This window comes from Marmota flaviventris, chromosome 8, assembly GCF_047511675.1.
Source record: "Marmota flaviventris isolate mMarFla1 chromosome 8, mMarFla1.hap1, whole genome shotgun sequence".
Lineage (NCBI taxonomy): Eukaryota > Metazoa > Chordata > Mammalia > Rodentia > Sciuridae > Marmota > Marmota flaviventris.
Window position 1 is genome coordinate 64,969,059 of NC_092505.1, and position 20,992 is coordinate 64,990,050.

Below are 20,992 nucleotides of genomic sequence, written 5' to 3' on the forward strand. Positions count from 1 at the left end.
TCATAGGCAGTGTGTCTATTGAACAGCTGTGTTTCAGACAAGCTGTGACCAGGACATGAAAGACTGGACAGAGATACGTAGAAAACAGAATTTGGTGATATTTAGATTTTTCTGAGGATTATTTGAAGTGTTTAAATAGAATTCATTCCTGTTTCTCTAAGACATGTTCTTTCTCCTGTATTTCTCCGGGTCTACCATTCTCCTAATCACCAAAGTCAGAATCTTGAAAGTGATTCTAGTTTCTATCTCTAACCACCTTGGTCTTCAGTGTTTTACTAAGTGCTATTGATTACACATCTGAAACATCTCTTGAATCTCTCCCCTCCTCTATCTCATTTTTGTTTCTTACTGTTTAATGTTTCATTCTTTGGATCTTGATCTTTTCCACCTACAATGGCCTACCTCCTTGTCATATTGGCACACATAAACTAGCTTTTAACACACACACACAGACTCCATTTGCTAATATTTTATTAAGGATTTTTGCATCCATATTCACGAAAGTGTGGTAGATCATTTCCACCTTTTAAAATGGCCTTGCCAGGTTTTGAATCAAGGTATTTTTGGCTCCTATAAAGAGAATGGACCCAAGTTACTTTTTTGTAGGAGGATTTTTAAAAAATATATTCAGTTTCTTTAGTAGATATAGGACTATAAAGAGCTAAAAGAAAATAATTTTTGAACCACACTTTTATACCCAGGAGTAGCATCTTTCATAATTGATTATGGAATAAAAGATAATGTAACCATTGGGATGAAATGAACAAATCATGTTCCCATATGGCATAGGGCTATGTAAGTACTTCAAATGCCAAGGCCCAGCAGAGTGTCAGGCTCACTTTTCTGCATTTTCTTTCTTTCTGGGATCTTGTTGCCTTACTTTCTTATAGTTTTGGCCTTCCAACTTTTTCTCCTCATTTCTGAGATAATGCCTAAAGCTCTAGGACACAGCATTCTACTTGGCTTCTAGGTTCTGTGCTGTAATTGACAAATGTACTCAGGAGATATATGTACGGAGAATGTCCAGCTCACCTCACTGTGTTTCTCTTCCCTCTGGCTTCTTGATCCCTTCTTGTTTCTTCTCTGATTAGCTGTTTTAGAAAACTTTTTTATGCTATTGAATTCAGGTTGTTAATATTAGAATTTTTCATCTATGTCATAAGCAACATTGCATTATTTTCTGTCCTCATATTTCATCATCAGACTTGTTATTTAGGCTATTCTACTCCCTGAGAAAAATTGAGAACCAATTCCTCTTTTTCTGTTCTCTTGAAGATTTTTTATTATACTAGAATTTTGAATGTTTGGCAGATTTGGTACCAGAGTCATCTTAACTGTTTTTTTCCCTTTATTAAATAATTTTTAAAGTTTGAATTCAGTGTCTTCAATGATTACAGTGATATTAAGATGAACTATTCTTGACTCAATTTGGGGAAGTACATGTTTCTGCCTAGGAAATTTTCTTTTGAATTTTAAAATGTATTGCTTGTAATTTTGATAATATCCTTAATATCACAGAATCTGTAGTGATGTGCCTTTTTCATATTTTATAGTGGTTATTTATATTCTCTGTCTTCCTCTCACCCTTTGCTTAATTAGTCTTGGTAGAAGTTGATCAATTTTATTAGTGTTTTCAAGAAGCATTTGGCTTTATTATTTTTTATTTCATTAAATTTTGCTCTTTTACCATTTGCCTACATTTACTTTCTTATGGTTTATTTTATTGTATGTTGCCCTACTTTCATGAAATGACTATTTATACTTTATTATTAGTCTTCTTTATAGGCATCATTCTGAAACTATGTAGATTTTTGTTATATCTCACAAGTTTTAATGACATAGTATTTTCATTATCATTCAGTACAAAATATTTTATCAGTTTCATTTTGATTATTTTTACATACTGGCATGTAAAAAAATTAGAAGCATGTTCTTAATTTCCAAATATAAGGAATTTCTAATTATATTTTTATTATTGATATCTACAGCAATTGGATTTTAGCAAAAGAAAAAATCCTATATTATTTTAATACTCTGAAATTTATTGATGAAAAGTTTATAAATGCTCATCTTATGCTTGAAAAGAATATATATTCTTAAAACTATGTGCATTTTTTTGCATTTTTATAGCTCAAGTTTTTAAATTGTATAGTTAAATTATCCATATTATTTGAATTTTCTACTTGCTTGTTGCTGCTAGAGATATTTTATAAATCTTTTTGTTTCATTGAATATTCTCCCTTCTGAGTTTGACACTTTTTAAAAATAATATTGTGAAGCCGTACTATTATTGTTTGTAATTACAAATTACTAATTTTCTGGTGAATTTAGCCTTTTATTATTATGAAGTAAACCTTTTATATCTAGTGATGTATATCTTTTACATAATATAGTTTAATCCTAAAAAGTATCCAAATTGATAATCTTTGAATATTAATTTGAGCATTTATTTTAAAGTAATGTTATTACTATTATGTTTAGATTAAATCAGGTATCTTATTTTGTTTACTCTTTGTCTCATACTTTCTTATTTTTATGAAGAATTTTTCTTTCTTTATGTGCCTTCTTTTGCACTGACTTAAAAAAAAATCATTCCAATTTTCCTTCTATCCATTTGGAAGTTTTACATCTATTTCTATTCTTTTAATGATTATCTTTCATTTTAATATATATCTTTAATTCATGGAAGTTTAATGTTATATCAGTACTTTCTTGCTGGAAAATGCAGATATCTTAGTGTCATCTCTCTATCTTCCTTCTGGAATGATATCCAATTGTTGTCTATTTTAAAATTAAAACTATCTGTGACATTAAAAAAAATAGAAATGGGGCTGGGGATATAGCTCAGTTGGTAGAGTGCTTGCCTTGCAGCACAAGGCCCTGGGGTTTGATCCACAGCGCGCACACACACACACACACACACACACAAAATATATATATATACACACACACACACACACACACACACACACACTTATAATCAGTTAGTGTTCACTAAGAATTTCCTATGTGTTTACCACTTTATTTGCTCTTTATTTTTTTCTGTTCTTGCTACCCGAATTACATTCTTCAGATCTTCTTTTCATGCAGGTCAGCTGTTAGCAAACTCTCTTATTTCTTATTTTACTTTAATTTTTTCTTTCATTATTGAAGCTTATTTCATTTATTTATTTATTTTTGGCAAAGAATCTAGATAGTAGTCCATCTACCTAACAAAATAGAAATGGTGCTTTGAATGGGTAGATGCCAGAACTTCTATCCCAGGCTCAGCACAGAGATATCATACAAAAATGACAACTTCCTGCTTTTCCCTGGGAGGGAAAGAGTTGATAGAGGTTCTAAGGATCTCTGCCTATGTCCATTGGTGGAGGTATTCTTCTATGTAAGACCCATATATGAAGACTGAGAGAAGTATCTGCTTTGTCTAATGCACAGACACTAACACCAGAGACTCACAGAAAGTGAAGAATGAGACAAGATGTTCCAAACAAAGGAACAAGAGAAGTCCCCTAAGACTGACCCTAATGAAATGGAAACATGATTCATTTGATAGGGAATTCAAAATAAGAGTCATAAAGATGCTCACTGAAGTGAAGAAAGTGAACATTTCAACAAAGTTATAGAAAACATTTAAAAGTACCAACAAAAAATCATGGAGTTGAAGAATATACTGACTGAATTAAAAATTTGACTAGAGGGGTTCAACAGCGTACTAACACTAGATCAAACAGAAGAAAAGATAAGTGACCTGAAGACAAACATCTAGATCCAAAATAGATATCCAGATCCAAGAAGTCCAAAGAACACCAAATAAGATGAACCCAAGGAAACACACACTGAGAAACATTCTATTTACCTCTGTATCTACTAGTTCTTCCCACTTTCACAAAAGAAGAGCTCTCTCTATTCCTATATATTGGCAATTATTTCTCTTGTCCTTTGGATTCTACTTCCTCCCACTTTTTTTCAGTTTTTTACTTTATATTTTTTTCTGTCATATAAATTTTACCTCACCTATTTACTGGATAATTTCTATCAATACTTAAAGAAGTTCTAGCATCTCCCACTTACAAATAATAAATTCATTTGTCTTGTGTTGTCTTCCAGCTACTGCCCATCTCTCTTCTTAGCCAACTCTCTCAAAAGGATTGATCTAGATATTCAATTTCCTTACTTACCATTCCCTCCTTATGTGTTCTTACCTGGCTTCTAGTTTTATCATTTCAGCAATCAACTCTTCTACAGCCACCACCAATAGCCATTTAATATTTAATTCTTACCTACCTTGACTTCTTAGCATCATTTGACCTTGTTGACATTTTCTTCCTCTTTAAAGTAACTTTTTCTTTGATTTTTATGATGGTTTTCTTTCTTGGTTTCCTCTCTCACATCTTGCCATTCCTTCTTGGTCTCCTTTAACCAGTCAGTGAATGTTAAGTTTTCCTAATGCTCCATCCCAGTCTCTTTTCTCTTCTGTTCCATTGCTCTTGGTGTTGCCATCCAACCCCACATTTTTCTTATAAACCCAAATGTGCCAAAAGCCACTTTCACATAGTGTTTTCTTTATATAGCATGCTCCTTCAAACCTTCCCCTAATTCATTATGTTTTATTCAACCTTTACCTTGAAGCTTTGGTACCACATTCTCAGGAAGCTTTGCACAATCTGTTTGTTCTGTGCTACCTATGCACGCTTTTACAATTATGGTGAATTTCCAAATGTCAGACTGTCCCTTTGAAGTAAGATCTATAATGGTAGGGACTATACCTATTTTCTTTTTGTTATTTTAATTCTAGTATTTAACAAAATACTGAGTTCATGGTAGATACATAATAAGTATATAATGGGGTAACTGAACAAATAAACATTTCAAATAATGTGTCTACGTAATTTCAAGATGAGGATTTCTCACACATAGTTTTGGAACAAGAAATAAATCTGTGCTAGTGAGATTAATTTGGAATATGTTTACATACTAGTGGAAATCAGGGAATAAGATTTCTCAGAGAATACTTTTGGAGAGGGATGAGAAGAGGGAAGAGGACCAAACCCTGGAAATATCCTCATTTAAATAAACTCAGGCAGATAGAGGAAGAGCTGTCAAAGTAGTCTAAGAATTAATATGCCATCTACATACTACAGATTATTTTTGGCACTTCTAATTATAATATTCTTCCCTTTGGGCTAATAGGTAATTCACTTAGAAAATATGTTATGGCCTCTGTACCAAATCTAAATCTAATTTTAACTATTAGTTTACTATTTAGTAATCACATAATAGTTAATAATTAGCTATTACATAATAATAAATAATTAGTTACCTAATAAGTATTAAGAACTAGACTTATTACTAATAACTACAAAAGGAAGGACTAAAGAATATTTTAAATATTGTTTATATAAGTATGAATTATATTTTTTGGTATATAATATTTTTGAATGACGTTTTAAGAAATTTGCCTAAACGTACAATAAAATTTATTAAAATTTCCAATAAAATTCTAGGAAAAGCAAAGTAATCTACGGACAAAAGAAGGTCAGTTGTTTTCTGAAGAAGGTCAAAGTAGCAGTCTGGGAGGGCAGGAAAGACAGGGTGGGATAACAAATGGCAACAAAGAAACATCTGGAGGTAATGGATGGTCTTGTGATGTACGCTTATGTTAAAACTGATCAAATTGTACACTTTAAATATGTGTAATTTATTAAAGGTTATGAGATGTCCCCAAGAGCTCATGTGTGAGATAATGTAAGCATGGTCAGTGGTGAAATGATTCGATTAGGAGAGTTGTAACCTAAGATTGATCCACTGATATGGATTAGCTGGGTGTAATTGTAGGCAGGTAGGTTGTGGCTAGAGGAGGTAGGTCACTGGGTTGCCTTTGGGTATATATTTTATAATAAGTGGATCTCTCTGCTTCTTGATTGCTTCATCCTGAGCTGCTTCCCTCTGCCACACCCTTCTGTCATGATTGATGTTTTGCCTCACTTGGACCCAGAGCTATGCAATCTGCTGACCAGGGACTCAACCTCAGAAACCATGAGCCAAAACTAAACTTTTCCTCTTCTAATTTTTCTTGTAGTCTTTTGGGACAAAAAAATAATTTTTTTTTGTCACAGGGACAAAAATCTGATTAAAATATTGTATGTCAATTATACTTAAATAAAGCTGCTTTAAAAAGAAAAGAAATTTCCTAAATGTGAATGGCATGTTTAATCTTTCTTTTTTAGCCTGACAGTACTTTATTGATTTTCTGTGAAAATGGTTATGTTCTTGAAGCTCCATGTCCAACCATTAAGGAAGAAGAAAAAGATCGTGATGTAGTTTCCTATGAAATCCATGATATGTGCTTAAAATGTTTCCATTTCACAAGTGTCAAATCTAAGATTCTGGTATGTGATATTGTTGAGGCATTATCTCCTAATATTTTCTCTCTCTTTAGGATATAAACTATCCTGTAAGAAATGTTTTTTGGGAATACCAAAAACAAAAAAAAAAAAGACAAAAACCACCCTGACCTTAGGGAGCTTATAATCTGGTAGGAAAGCAGCTATTAGAATGTAGTAGTGAATAAACACTAAAATTCAAGTAGTGTCTACTAGAAGGATCAAGAAAGAATTATAAGGATAGAAGATACTGATGTCAGAGTGGGAGGAGTGGGAGGAGTGGGAGGAGGTCAAAGATGGTTGCATGGAAGTGACCTTTAATACTTAGAAGATTGGAAGGATTCTGAAAAGTTGAAATGGAGAGAATGACATTCAAGATTTAGTGGGCGAACATCTTGATGGAAGGCAGAGTTGTGAGTGTTTTCAGGAGATGAAGAATGGACTGGTAAATGGAGGAATGCCGTTTGTGGAGGGATATAGTAGAAGTCTGTGACCAGAGAGCCTGGAGCCCCTTAAATGCCAGCCAAGACATTTCAATTTAGACCACTGGGATCGTTGTGAGTGTTTGAGGAGAATATTGAAGTGATGAGATCCTATGAATTAGGAAGGTAAAACAGCAGAATGAACAAAAGAAAGAGGTAAAAGACAGGAAAAGGAGGGACAATAGTGTTGGGGTATTTTTCAATGACTAGTTGATAGACAACGAGAACCTAGATCACAGAGTTATTAAAGCTGGAAACAACTTTCCCCAGGGACTATTTCAATCCATCTAGGTCCTGCATGGATAGTAACAGGCTCTGAGAGAAAACTATGTTTAAACCCTTTGTTAGGAGGAAATTACAAAATAATTTCTATAAACCAACAATAGGGGTTAAAACAGAAATCCCACAATGATTATTATTTTAAAATGTTATTGTTTGTTACATCAGAGCTATGGGTTTTTCTAGAACCCTATCTTCCTTCTACTTTCTTCTCAATAGTGTAAAGGAATGTTACAGTTGTTTTGATATCTACTTCATGTCTCTTTTAAAAGAGATTAATAGAAATTGAAAAGAGAGAAAAGCAAAAGGAGTTGAAGGCAAAGGAAAGGGAAGAAAGGATAAAGAAGCTAATAGAAGAGATGGGAGAAGATGCAGAAAAAGAATTCCAGGAAGAGGAGGAAGAAGAGGAAGAGGAGCCACTGCCTGAAATCTTCATTCCACCCAACCCCTCTCCCATCCTTTGTGGCTTCTACTCTGGGCCAGGGAAGTTCTGGGTTTCCTTGGTGAGTAACAATGTAATAATTTTTACCCCCGCCATACTCCAATCTAGTTTATAGTTAATATCACCAAAATTCTTACTTTCTTTTTCATATGTTAAGGTTTTATTTATTAATTGCTATTCAAGTTGTGAGATTTGACAAATGGATGTTAGCTACTTTTAAAATATCGTCTTAACATCTCTTTTGTATGTCTGCTTTTAATATCTGCTATTTTCTGTGACAGACATACATGTTTAAAGCAGGTCAAAGGGAAGAAGGATCAAAGATAGAAGGGCAAAGGGTTAAGGGGTTTTCTAGCTGAGTCTGTTGTTTCTTAGTTTTGCAAATAATAGGTTTCATGGCAGCACCAGCCAAGACTTTTGTTGACATCATATCACTTAGAAATATAGCTGTATGGCATATGGAACTGTAGGAATATGAACTTTTTCTATCTTTTTAAATTTTGTTGTAATCAGTTATACATAACTGTAGAATGCACTTTGACAAATCATACATAAATGGAGTATAATTTCTCATTTTTTCTGGTTGTACAGGATATAGAATCATACCAGTTTTGTAGTCATATGTGCACAGAGGGTAGTAATATCCATTTCATTCTATTGTCCTTCCTACTTCTATACCTACTCCCCTCCTTTCACTCCCCTCTACCTAATCCAAAGTAACTGTTTTTCTCTAAACCATACCCCCCTCCATTGTGAATTAGCATCCACATATCAGAGAAAACATTGGGCCTTTGTTTTTTGGATTGGCTTATTTCACTTTGCATGATATTCTCCAGCTCCATCCATTTACCTGAAAATGCCATAATTTCATTCTTCTTTAAGGCTAAGTAATATTCCATTGTGTATATAAAGAAAACATGCCACATTTTCTTTATCCATTTATCTGTTGAAGGGCACCTAAGATGGTTCCATAATTTAGCTTTTGTTAGTAAAACTGCTATAAACATTGATGTGGCTGCACTGCAGTATGCTGATTTTAAGTCCAATGGGTATAAACTGAGGAGTGGGATAATGGAGTCAAAAGGTGGTTCCATTTCAAGTTTTCTGAGGAATCCATACTGCTTTCGATATAGGCTGTGCCACTTTGCAGATCCTCCAGCAATGTATGAGTGTGCCTTTTTCCCCCCACATCCTCGCCAAGATTTATTGTTGCTTGTATTCTTGATAATTGCCATTCTGACTGGAGTAAGATGAAATTTTAGAGTAGTTTTGATTTACATTTCTCTAATTACTAGAGATGTTGAACATTTTTTTATATATTTTTTTATCGAATGTATTTCTTCTTCTGTGAAGTGTCTGATCAGTTCCTTAGCCCATTTATTGATTGGGTTATTTATTTTTTCGGTGTTCAGTTTTTTTAGTTCTTTATATATTCTGAAGATTAATGCTCTGTCTGAGGTGAGTGTGGTGACCAGTGGGCCGCAGGTCAGCAGTGGATGGTTGTCTCGCAGAGAAATAGTATTTCCACTGCTTGAATCCCAGTCATGGAGTGACAGGGAATGCATCCTCTCTCTAGTCCACCGTCTTGTATCAAATCTTTCTATCATGCCCTGTCTTTTGAGGAAACTCAATATTGATTTCCATAGTGGTTGTACTAATTTACAATCCCACTAACAGTGTAAAAATGTTCCTTTTTCTCTATATCCTCTCCAGTGTTTATTATTGTTTGTGTTCTTGATGGCTGCCTTTTTGACTGATATGATATGAGATTGATTTACATTTCCTTAATTGCTAATGATGTTGAAAATTTTTTTCATGTTTATTGACCATTTATATTTCTTCTTTGAGAAGTATCTGTTTAATTCATTTGCATATTTATTAATTGAGTTTTCTTTCTTTTTTGGGGGGTGTTTTTTGATTTCTTTATATATTCTAGATATTAATCCTCTGTCAGAAGAATAACTAGCAAAGATTTTCTCCCATTTTGTAGGTCCTTTCTTTACATTCTCAATGGTTTCCTTTGCTATGCAGAAGCTTTTTAATTTGATGACATCCCACTTATTAACTTGACATTATTTCCTGAGCTTTAGGGGTCCTATTAAGAAAGTCATCGCCTGTGTCTCTACTCTGGGTTATTTGGACTATACATTTTCTTTTAGGAGTTGCCTAGTTTCTGGTTTAATTCCTGGGTCTTTGCTCCTTTTTGAGTTGATTTTTATATAGGATGAGAGATAAGGGTCTAGTTTTATTCTTCTACAGATGAATAACCAGTTTTCTCAGTACCATTTGTTTAAAAGACAGTCTATTCTTCAATGTACATTTATAGCACCTTTGTCAAGGATCAGATGACTGAAGATGCATGGGTTTGTCTCTGTGTCTCCTATTCTGTACTAAGACTATTAGTCTTAGTTTTCTTCTTTAAGGCTATTTTGAATGGAATTGTTTTTTTGATTTATTTTTCAGTAGATTCATTGTTGATACATAGGAAAAGCTATTGATTTTTGTATGTTGATTTTGTAACCTACCACTTTGCTGAATTTGTTTATTAGCTCTAACTGTCTCTTGATAGAGTTTTTTTGTGTCTTTTATGTATAGGATCATATCATCTGCAGTGATAATCTGATGTCTTTTCTATTTTTATCTCTTTTAATTTTCTTCTCTTCCCTAGGTACTCTGGCTAGAATTTCTAGTACTATATTAAATGTGGGTGGTAAGAGTGAACATCCTTGTCTTGTTCCAGATTTTAAAAGAAATGTTTTCAGGCTTTCTCCATTTACTGTGTGGTTGGTTTGGATTTTTCATATATAGCTTTTATGATGTTAAGGTATATTCCTTCTATCCCTATTTTAATTTTTAGTGTTTTTATCATGAATGGGTGCTGAATTTTGTCAAATGCTTTCTCTGCATCTATTGAGATGACTAAGTCATTTTTGTCCTTTATTCTATTTATATGATGAATTACATTTATTGATTTACATATGTTAAACCATCCTTGCATCCCTGGGATAAAACTACCTTGGTCGTCATGATGTAAAATCTTCTTAGTATGTTATTATGTATGATTTGCTAATGTTTTATTAAGGATTTTTATGTCTAAGTTCATCAGGGATATTGTTCTGTAGTTGTCTTTCCTTAATGTGTCCTTATCTTATTTTAATACGATTGTGATACTAGCTTCATAAAATGAATTTGGAAGTGTTCTGTCCATTTTTATTTCATGAAATAATTTGAGGAACATTGGGATTATTTATTCTTTAAGGATCTGGTAGAATTCAGTGGAGAATCCATCTGATCCTGGGTTTTCCTTTATTGGAAGACTTTTTATTACTGCTTTTATCTCATTGCTAGTTATTGGTCTCTTTAGGTTTTCTATGTCCTCTTGATTCAGTTTGGCAGGTCATAAGTGTCTAGAAATGTATTCATTTCTTCCAGGTTTTCCAATTTATTGGAGTATAAGTTTTCTAAATAGCCTCTAATGATCCTCTGGATTTCCATGATGTCTGTGCTGATTTCTCATTTTTTCATTTCTAATTTTATTAATTTGTCTTCTCTCTTTTTCTATGGGTTAGTTTGGCTAAGGGCTCATCAATTTTGTTTATGTTTTCAAAGAACCAACTCATTTATTTCATTGATTCTTTGTATTGATTTTTATTTCTCAATTTCATTGATTTCAGCTCTGATCTTAATTATTTCCTTCCTTTTACTGGTTTTGAAGTTGGTTCGTTCTTTTTCAAGGATCTTGAAATGCATCATTAGGTTGTTTATTTGGGATATTTCTGATTTTCTTACTTAAGCACCCATAACTATAAACCTTCTTCTTGGAACTGTGTCATAGTGTCCCAGAGGTTCTAATATGTCACATCACTATTTGCTTTGACCTGCACGTCTGAACTTGGGAAACCAGCAAGGGATGATGGGGGATTGAAGAAATCATACACACGCAGATATTGAGAAGAGAGCTAGGATCAGGTAAAAGCCTGCACTCAATGGGGAAACATTGATTAAAGTGCTGTTCCAGCAAGTATATTTATATGTGGTCTCATAATCAAGACTATAGAGGAATTATAATCATGACTAGAGAGGCATTATTCTTTGTGCACACGAAAGTTACAGGACTAGAACATTTATGCAGCTTTTCCACTGTTGCAATGTGCTATGCTGGGAGCTTTGTCCAGTACTCAGGAAGCCCATTGTCTCAAATTCAGTGGCAGGCCCAGGAGCAGCAGCACTGGTGAAACATTGTAGTTATTTTGCTATGTTCAGAAACCTCTGTCCTTGATTCTGTTCCTGGGAGCTGGTCTTTGAATTCAAAGCTATGAACTAAAGAATTCCATGGCAGGCACAGAATTCTCCCTATTCCAGAGGCCACCATCAACTGGGCAGTTTTCAATTGGCGGATTCCACTGAGAAATTTCCAGGAGCAGCGTCAAGTCTGTCCAGGGATCAGTTAAAGCAATGATTCATTCTCTGCTCCTCACAACTATTCTCATTTGAATCTAAAAATTTTGTAAATTTCTCTCCTGATTTCTTCTATCACCTTATTTGTCATTCAAAAGTATATTGTTCAGTCTCCATGTGTATACGTATTTTCTGTGTGGTTTTGTCATGTTGATTTCTAATTTCATTCCATTATGGTCTGATAAAATGTAAGGAATTATATTATTTTTATAAATATTACTAAGAGTTGTTTTGTGGTCTAAAATAGAGTCCCTTTTGGAGAATTTTTGTTGTTGTTGTTTTTGTTTTCATTATTCTTGGCTGAAGCAATCCAATCTGCTATTGCAAAAGTGAAAACTTAATTTGATTTTTAGAGGTCATATTTTGTTACCATTTATTTCTTATGCATTTATTTTTCATAAAGATGTTCTGGCCATTAATTTACTTCTCTTGGTACGGAATCTTTGGTTCATATAGAAAAAGAAAGCAAATTAGAGTTGGAGCAATATAATCCATCCAGATGATCACTTGTCTTTTTATTATATGGATAGATTTTTCCTAAATAGCCCTTCCTGAAAAATTAAATGTTTGAAGTCACCCCAGACTGAATGCTAGCTATGAAAACAATGACCTGCAAAACCTGTTACAAAATATTACCTATTCCAAATAACACTTGAAGAAATAAAATGGAATTCAGTAGCTAGTCAGAGGTGAAATCTCTCTTGTATTGACTTCTAAGTGGGAATACATTACCATAAAGTATTTATTATTATAATTATATAGTTGTATATAAATGGACAATAGAGACATTTTATAGTAAATAAAACTACTCTGTAATCAAATATAGAAGTAGATGTTTAAAAATATCTATATTGCTTTTTAAATTTTGAAATATGTGTTGTATCCAAATACCACCATCTATGTTATTTACCTTTCCCAGGGTGGCTATGATGCTGGTTTTCTATATCACTGTGAATTTCCCTTATGTGACAAAAGCAGCAATTTTGAAGAACAGAGAGATGAACCTTTTGATTTCCGTTTTCTTGAGGATACAGAAGAAAATCCCATCCAAACTATCATTTTCAGGTGAATAGAATGTCAAAAAGCTTTGAAAAATAATATCCTATTAGGGGGTTTATATTTTTGTATATCATGGATATAGTCAATTTTAAATATCCATCCAAATAAAGAGATGCTCAAACAATGTGTAGTTAAATAAATCAAGTGAATCAAAGCTAGTCCTGAAATTATATTAAAATTTTCCCTGTAGATATTCTGTCAGAATTTCTACTTATGACAATTGAGTTGCATGGATTTACCCTCTTTTACTTAGGAGAATGCTATAAACTGCATGGTCAGATAATTAAGGGTCAGAGTTTCAGTGATTCTGGAGAAATTACAAGATGAATCATTAGCTCTTTAGTAATTGAGAACTGAGAATATATCCCTATCATTTTTCTGAAAAACAGATGGACTAGCTCCAATTTTCAATTGACCTTTCCCCACTTTTCTTTGTATTAATTTATTAGGGCTCTGTAACAAAATGCCACATACTTGGTAGCCTGAACAACAGAAATTTATTTTTTCATAGTCTGGATAGTAGAGTTCTAAGATCAAAGTATTAGTTGATTTGTTGGTTTCTCTTGAAGTCTCTTTTTTTTGGTTTGCAAATATCTGCCTTTTGCTGTGTCCTCACTTGATATTGTGCACAATATCTCTAGTCTCTCTGTCTTAACCTTTTTTTCATATAAGTTTATCAGTCAGACTGGAATAGGGTCCATCCAAATGTTCTCATTTAACTTAATTACCTCTTTAAATGCCCCATTTCACAATATAGTTACATTCTGAGGTATCTGGGGCTAGGGCTTAAATATATGAATTTTAGTGATACACAATTCAGTTCATAACACCTTTGTTATTCAAATATAGACATTTGTCAATTAATTTAAAATTAAATATTACTTTTAGACTAATAGGAAAAATAATTTACTTTCCTTTTGACTCATAGCTTTAGCCAAACAATGATGTTTTGTGGAATGAGAAATGGAGCCATTAGAGTGTATATCCTAAATCAGAATGAGCCTTTACTAAGCAGTTTGGAAGACTACTGGCACTTCAGTATTCATGACAATGATTATGGATGTGTTAAAAGCATGGTAACTAGCTTTGATGATCGTTTCTTGATAACTGCTGGAGCAGATAATAATATCTTTGTTTTCACTATTTTTTCTGAACTTGAATTCCTGAAAATTGTCAAGGCCAAAGTGCCATCTCCCAAGGTATGTAACTAATTAAACAATGAATTAATTAATAACAACAAACTTTATTCTAAGATAGTGATGTGAAATTGCTCATGTGCTTAAAAAATGAGAACAATTTAGACATACTAACTTTATTATCTAAACTTCCTACCATATTATAATTTTGACTTTCTGATGCTTCTATATTTATATTAATGGTGTTGAATTCCCCTTATTATAAAGTTATGTAGTGCTCAAAATTTAAAAAGAATATGTTGACTTTTCTGTATCAATGACTTTTAAAATCACAGCTTCTTCTTTTTCAAAAATACACAATATTTTTCAGACATATATTTTGTTTTTCATTTATTCATTCACTCATCACATGGGTCTGTACAGGATGTACACCATAAAGTACGTTTTTTTAAAAGAGGTTGAAAAATATTAATATCTTTCATTTTGGAATGTAATAATGTATATCTTGTTCAAAGATTCGCAACAAATTATTCTGTTCATAGGCAAAATAGATTGTTTGCTTTGTGATGAATTTTGAGGGTACACATCTCCAAATTATATCCTTTTGTCATGTCACAGAACCAGAATCTTTTGTTGTCAAAGTGGTGCCTTTGGATAAAGTCATTTAGGGACCATTAGAATTGTTCCTAAAGACTAAGGAGTTGTATCAGAAACATCACAGTTAAAATTCTTAAGAAAATGTTAACTTTCCATTTAACAGCCTATTTCAAAACAACACACAAAGAATGTAGGGAAGATAAGAGCAGTTAATTTTCATTTCTTTTAATAGCAGCAGAATTTGGAGTATGGGCCAATGGTTAAACAGGGTCCAGCTTCGAAAGAGGAATTATGCAGGGAAAGCATATAAACAAGAAGAAACATTTTTATTTTTGTACCTAATGTGAGCTCTCTCTATAGAAACCTATATTTTTTTGGATAGAAAAAAAATCATTCCACAATTTGAATAATAGTGTCCTCTTATTTGTGGATACAGTCAATATTTTTTACATCATTGAAGTTGACTCTGCTTTTAAGAAGGCAAAAATCAGGAAAAAATTAAAATAATTTTTTAAAAACCCACAATAATCAATTAAGCTCTGCAGAAGTTCTGAGGTTCTTACTTTAGGGCACTGAGAGTCCTTAAAAGTACAGATGCCTGAACCCCACCCAAGAAAAATTAAATTAACATCTCTGAAGGTGAAACCTAGGCATAAGTGTTTTATAAAATATCCTCCACTTCATTCGAATGTGCAGCCAAGTTTGAGAGCCTGTGGCATATATTTTGTAACTCTTGGAAACATCTTTGTTTAACTCAACTGTATTGTAAACAACTGTGACTAGGATACAGTTAGTAGTTGGCTGAGCATCAGGGTTAAATCTTGGCACATGGATGTTAGAGAACCAAGGGACTTAGCTCTTGGAGATAAAAAAAATAAAAATAAATTCAATATATTTATGTTTTGAATGAGTAAGTAATGATTGATTAGCCATCACTGGCTCTTATATTAGTCAAGTATATAACTTCACTTTTACTAAAGTCATAAACCTTGACTTCCATAGAAATATATAGGTGTATGTTTCATATATATAACTATTTTATGTTTACATTTCATATATATGAAGATTATAATAAAACAATTTGATCAAAATTTATTTCTTTATAAAGAACAACAGGAAAACAGACCATCTTCTATAAAAGAGAATAGAGAAAAAGTTCAGCTTTACTGAAGAACTGATTAGATAGCAAATTAAGACTCTATTTTGTTTGCTGGGTTGTAATTCTTCTTTCTTAACATTGCAGACATTTTACAACACAGCACCTGAATACACAAATTTTAAGTAATTTACTTCTCAGTTCCTCTTAAATCAATTTCCTTTCTAAACAGAGATTTGTATTTCTTTTTTCATATCTTTTTCTTTGAAGAAGGGGGATTATGTTTGCATTTTCCACCTTATATCTTCTTTTGATTGGGGTCACATCAAATTTTACTTAAAACTAAAACATATATATATATATATGTATATATACACACATATATATTTAAAATATATATTTAAAAATCTAGGGTATACATGAAGTATTTTGGGGAATTATGCATATAATAAAGTGATATACAGGAAAACAAATGTTTTGAAATATATTACCTAGAAACTTTTAGTGTGTATTTTCTATTTTGCTATTAATAACATGTATTAATAGCTCACATGAATCACTAATTGACATTTTGGAGGAGGCAACTGTGATGATATTAACATTTTGCAAAAACATGATTGTATCTCAACCTTTTAATCTTTTTCTACCTACCCCTATAAATGATGCAGAAACAAATAAATTTAGTCAACACAATTTTTTCCATAGTTTGTTCTGTGTAAAACTACTTTTCAGACCTATACTTGTTAAAAATTAGCAGGTAAAAAACCTTCAATTTTCTTAGATATTTTGAGGGAAATATACAATTTTAAAGGACTAACTTTTCCTCTTTTGCCTACAGTTTGGAATTGAAACACAGCCACCCACAGAAGATATTGAAGATCCCAAAGCCTACAGGTATGGGAATTTTTAATAAGTATTGCTTAGATAAGTGGTTTTTCTTTCTTTTTTCTTTTTTTACAAAACAGACCAAGATTGTACAGAAGTTGATCAAGCTGAGTAAATTTCCAAATTACTGAATACTGATTTTCTCTTCTGCTGTTTCTGTAGTCTAACATGCTATTCTTTTAAATTTCTATTCTCAGTATTGAGAATGCTAGGAAGAAAAGAGAACATGACAAGTTAATGAAAGAAATGGAAGAATTAAAAGCTGGGAAGAGAGAACAAATCCAAGCTTTGAGGAATACATTTTGGAAGTTAATAGAAATGAACAAAGAATTACCAGAGCATATGCAATTTAAAAGGACAGTAAGTCTAAGTAAAATCTTAATAACATGCAATTTCTGAATTGAGACTACTATTTTGCCAACTAGCTGGAACATAAAAATAATCATTATGCTTTCCTTTATCTGGCTGGTCAGTGTATTTGCAGCAACTCAACTATTGTAAAACTTGTTTGGTTTGGAAGCAGATAAGTCTCTTTATGTAACACAAAGTTTCTACTGAATATAGGTTCCTCACACATGTTTTATTTGTTTATTGATGGGTAACAAAATAAAATATAAATTCGGGTTTTGATTTGGCTATCAACCCTTATTGTACGTAGTCAAAATATCTGTTGGGTAGGTACATGCATATTTTGACTCTTTGTTGTTCCATTTCTATATATTTATCAGATATGTTGAGAAGATAGTACCTAGTTGATCCACAAAATTTCTAAAAGTTGTCTTAGTATAGTTGTAGCTATAAGGACAATCACAAAATTGTTTAAGCCAGTTTTAGTGTTTATTTTTCCTTTTGTGACTTACTGTAAGCCCCATGTGCCTGTTAGTGATTAATTTTTTTTTGAGAGAGAAAGAGAGAGATTTAATATTATTTTTCAGTTTTCGGTTGACACAACATCTTTATTTTTTTATTTTTATGTGGTGCTGAGGATCAAACCCAGGGCCCCCACGCATGCCAGACGAGCGGATTGCCGCTTGAGCCACATCCCCAGCCCGATTAAGTATTTTTTAAAAATATCTATTTTGTATTTCTTCCTAAACAGAATTACTGTTAAGAGTCTAATCAAGTTAAAAGCCAGAATTTATCATCTTGAATATATCTGTGGATTATCCAATTCTGTAATTCTAGAAGTACTTTGTGTATTTCACATGAAAAATGCTATGATGTCATGATGATTAGCTCATTATATTGACTAAAAAAGCCAATTCATAATAGTCAAAAGACCTTTATACTATTTTATTAAGAAAGAGGCTGATACTCCAGAGTATGAGCAATAAAGATAAAAAAAATTGAGGCAAGATATAAAGATAAAGAACAACTGTACCAAGTACTGTGGCAAAGCATTTTACAAATATCACTACTGAAAACACAAACACCTCTGGAAAGAATAATTACTACTCACAGTTTAGTGTGAATGCAGGCTCTGATATTTTTCTGGGAGTGAAGGTAATAAACATGATGCCCATAGGTATCCTTATGGGAGAAAGGCAACCGCTCAGTGAGCAACATCCAACAAGAATGTCAAGAAGACATCCATATGTGAGGGAATATTCAGCTGCCACCAGCTTCTATCCTGTGCAAAGCAGGTTATGCAACAGTACTTTCTTTGGGATGGTGAGAGTATTGTTTTAAATTTTGTATACTCTCCAAATATTATTAGCATTTATCACTTTTATTGTGGGGAAATATTTTAAGTATGTAATGTTGTTTCCATATTATTAATGATTTCTTCATGTATTATGAAATCTACGCCCCACCAAGATCAAAAGATCAAAAGTAAACTATTTCTGTTCTGGAATAAGAGTTTAGGATATTCTGGAGTTATGATGCAGTGTGAAATTGAAGACAAGACTAAAAATACGTAATTGTGTATAAGACAGAGGACTGATAACAATATATTGATTTTAAAAAAAAACCTTTGTATAAACAAATGTACGTATTTGCAGGACTTTGATCTTGATTCCAAAATTCGGGCTGAAATTGACAGAAAAACTGTTCATAAAATTCACCAACTAGAAAAGGAATTAGCTTGGGAAAAGGAGAAGCATTATCTTGGCCTGAAGAAGGTACAGAATAGGTAAGATCTATATTTCCTATAAATTAAGGTGTTTTAGTGCATAAGTTTGAATAGTTTACAGTAGTGTCAGTGAAGTAGCAAGATAAAAGGTTTTCTGAAGTACCCACTGACTTCAATCTTAAGGACTAGTCTTGTCACTAATATTGATATCTCCCTGATCTTTCTGCTTACTCCTTTCTAGTTAAATATGAGTTATTTGGTTAACAGTTGTACTTTAAAAAATTATATAAATACATATTTACTTCTGTTTGTGATAAATTATTTATTTTATGCCACATTAGCATAAGAGCACATATGCATTAAAAATTTTAAAATCAAACAGAATCAAAGGACTTCTAATAAAAGACAACAACCTCCTGCATAGTCTCATGCATCAACTCAACTTTCCAGAGGAAATTAGTTTTTTGTCTTTTATTTTGATGTAATTTATACAGAGTATATAAATCTTAATCAAATGGCTTAATAATTTTTTTAAAAATATGAACACATGTATCCACTACTCAGATTAAGAAATAGAACATTTATACCAGTTTAGGAAGTTTCCTGGTGGCATTCTCTTTGTAAATACCTACCTTCCAAATTTAATTCTTTATTGCCATAGATTAGTTTTATCTGAGAACTTTATATAAATTAAATGTTGAACATGAATTCTTTTGCATCGGGTTTCTTTTATTCATATACTAAGATTATTCATATGTCTAAGATTATCCATGTTGTTGCACGTCACCATAGTTTATTCTTTTTCATTTTCTTGCAATATTCCATTATTTCAATTAATTTAAATAATTGTGGCTATGCCACAATTTAACCATTTATCATTGATAGCTTTTGGCTACTGTAGATAATGCTGCTAAGAACATTTTGGTGCATGTTTTTTGGTGGACATCAGCACTTACTACTGTTGGTAATATATCCAGTTGTAGAACTGCTAGGCCATGTTTTTTTTTAAATTTTTTATTGTTGATTGTTCAAAACATTACAAATTTCTTGACATATCATATTCCACACTTTTAGGCCATGGTTTTTATGAATATTTAGTTTTTATTAAATACTGCCAATTTCCCAATATAATTGAATCACTTTATACTTTGACCTCCCAAGTATAAAATATTCCAATTGATCCTCATTGTGTCAGTTTCTTAGAGCTTCCAACAAAGTATCATAAAATGGTTGCTTTAAATAAGTAACATTTATTGTTATGGTTCTGGAGGCCAGAAGTTGAAAATCAAGGTGTCTAGCAAGTTGGTTCTTTTTGAGGACTGGAAAGGAGAATCTGTTCCATGACTCTCTTTGAGGGTCTGGTGGTTTGCCAGCAGTCTTTGTTGTTCTTGACTTGAGGTTCTTCACTCCAAGTCCTCTTCTTTCACATAATGTTATCTCTGTGTCTTGTAATATAGCCTTACCTCTGCACATATCTCTGTGTCCAAATTTCCCTAATAAGGACATCAGTCATGCTGAAATAAGGTCCATGCTAATGGTCTCATTTTAAATGGATAACCTCTGTTAAGACCTTATTTTCAGATAAGGTCACATTCTCAGGTACTAGGAGTTAGGACTTGAACTTACCTTTTTAGGGATTCAGTTAAATTTCTAACATGCATGCTTGTCATCAGTGGGGATTGTCAGATGTTTAAATTCCAGCCATTCTTTAGTAGTATCTCATGTGATTTAAGTTTACATTTATTTCCCTGGTAAGTGATAATTTTCACCCTCTTTTCATATATTTACTAATCATTGGTATATTCTCTATGTTAGGTTTTTGTTCAAGTCTTTCATTCATTTTAAAAATTGGATGTAGGAGCTATGTATATATTATGGATTTGGTCTTTGGTTATCTCTATCTGTATTTATATATGAGCAATAGGTATGTGTGTGTGTGTGTGTGTGTGTGTGTGTGTGTGTATATATATATATATATATATATATATATATAATACATATGTGTGTGTGCTTATGTAAGATATTTTGATCTAGTCTGTGGCATGTTTCTTTACTCCTAATGGAGTCTTTTGTTGAATGAAAGTTTTTAAATTAAGTTTAG

At 32.4% G+C, this 20,992-nt stretch overlaps 1 protein-coding gene across 1 annotated transcript in view; it reads left to right on the forward strand.

Annotated features, from left to right (window-relative positions):
• The window catches only part of Cfap44 (cilia and flagella associated protein 44), a 101,192-nt gene that overhangs the window by 40,498 nt on the left and 39,702 nt on the right, over positions 1-20,992 (forward strand). Inside the window, exons 16-22 of the mRNA XM_027936158.2 lie at positions 6,228-6,389; positions 7,417-7,647; positions 12,964-13,109; positions 14,032-14,302; positions 16,771-16,826; positions 17,015-17,177; positions 18,821-18,951. Of these exons, the coding sequence (XP_027791959.2) occupies positions 6,228-6,389; positions 7,417-7,647; positions 12,964-13,109; positions 14,032-14,302; positions 16,771-16,826; positions 17,015-17,177; positions 18,821-18,951 (1,160 nt within the window). The remainder of the gene's footprint in view (positions 1-6,227; positions 6,390-7,416; positions 7,648-12,963; positions 13,110-14,031; positions 14,303-16,770; positions 16,827-17,014; positions 17,178-18,820; positions 18,952-20,992) is intronic.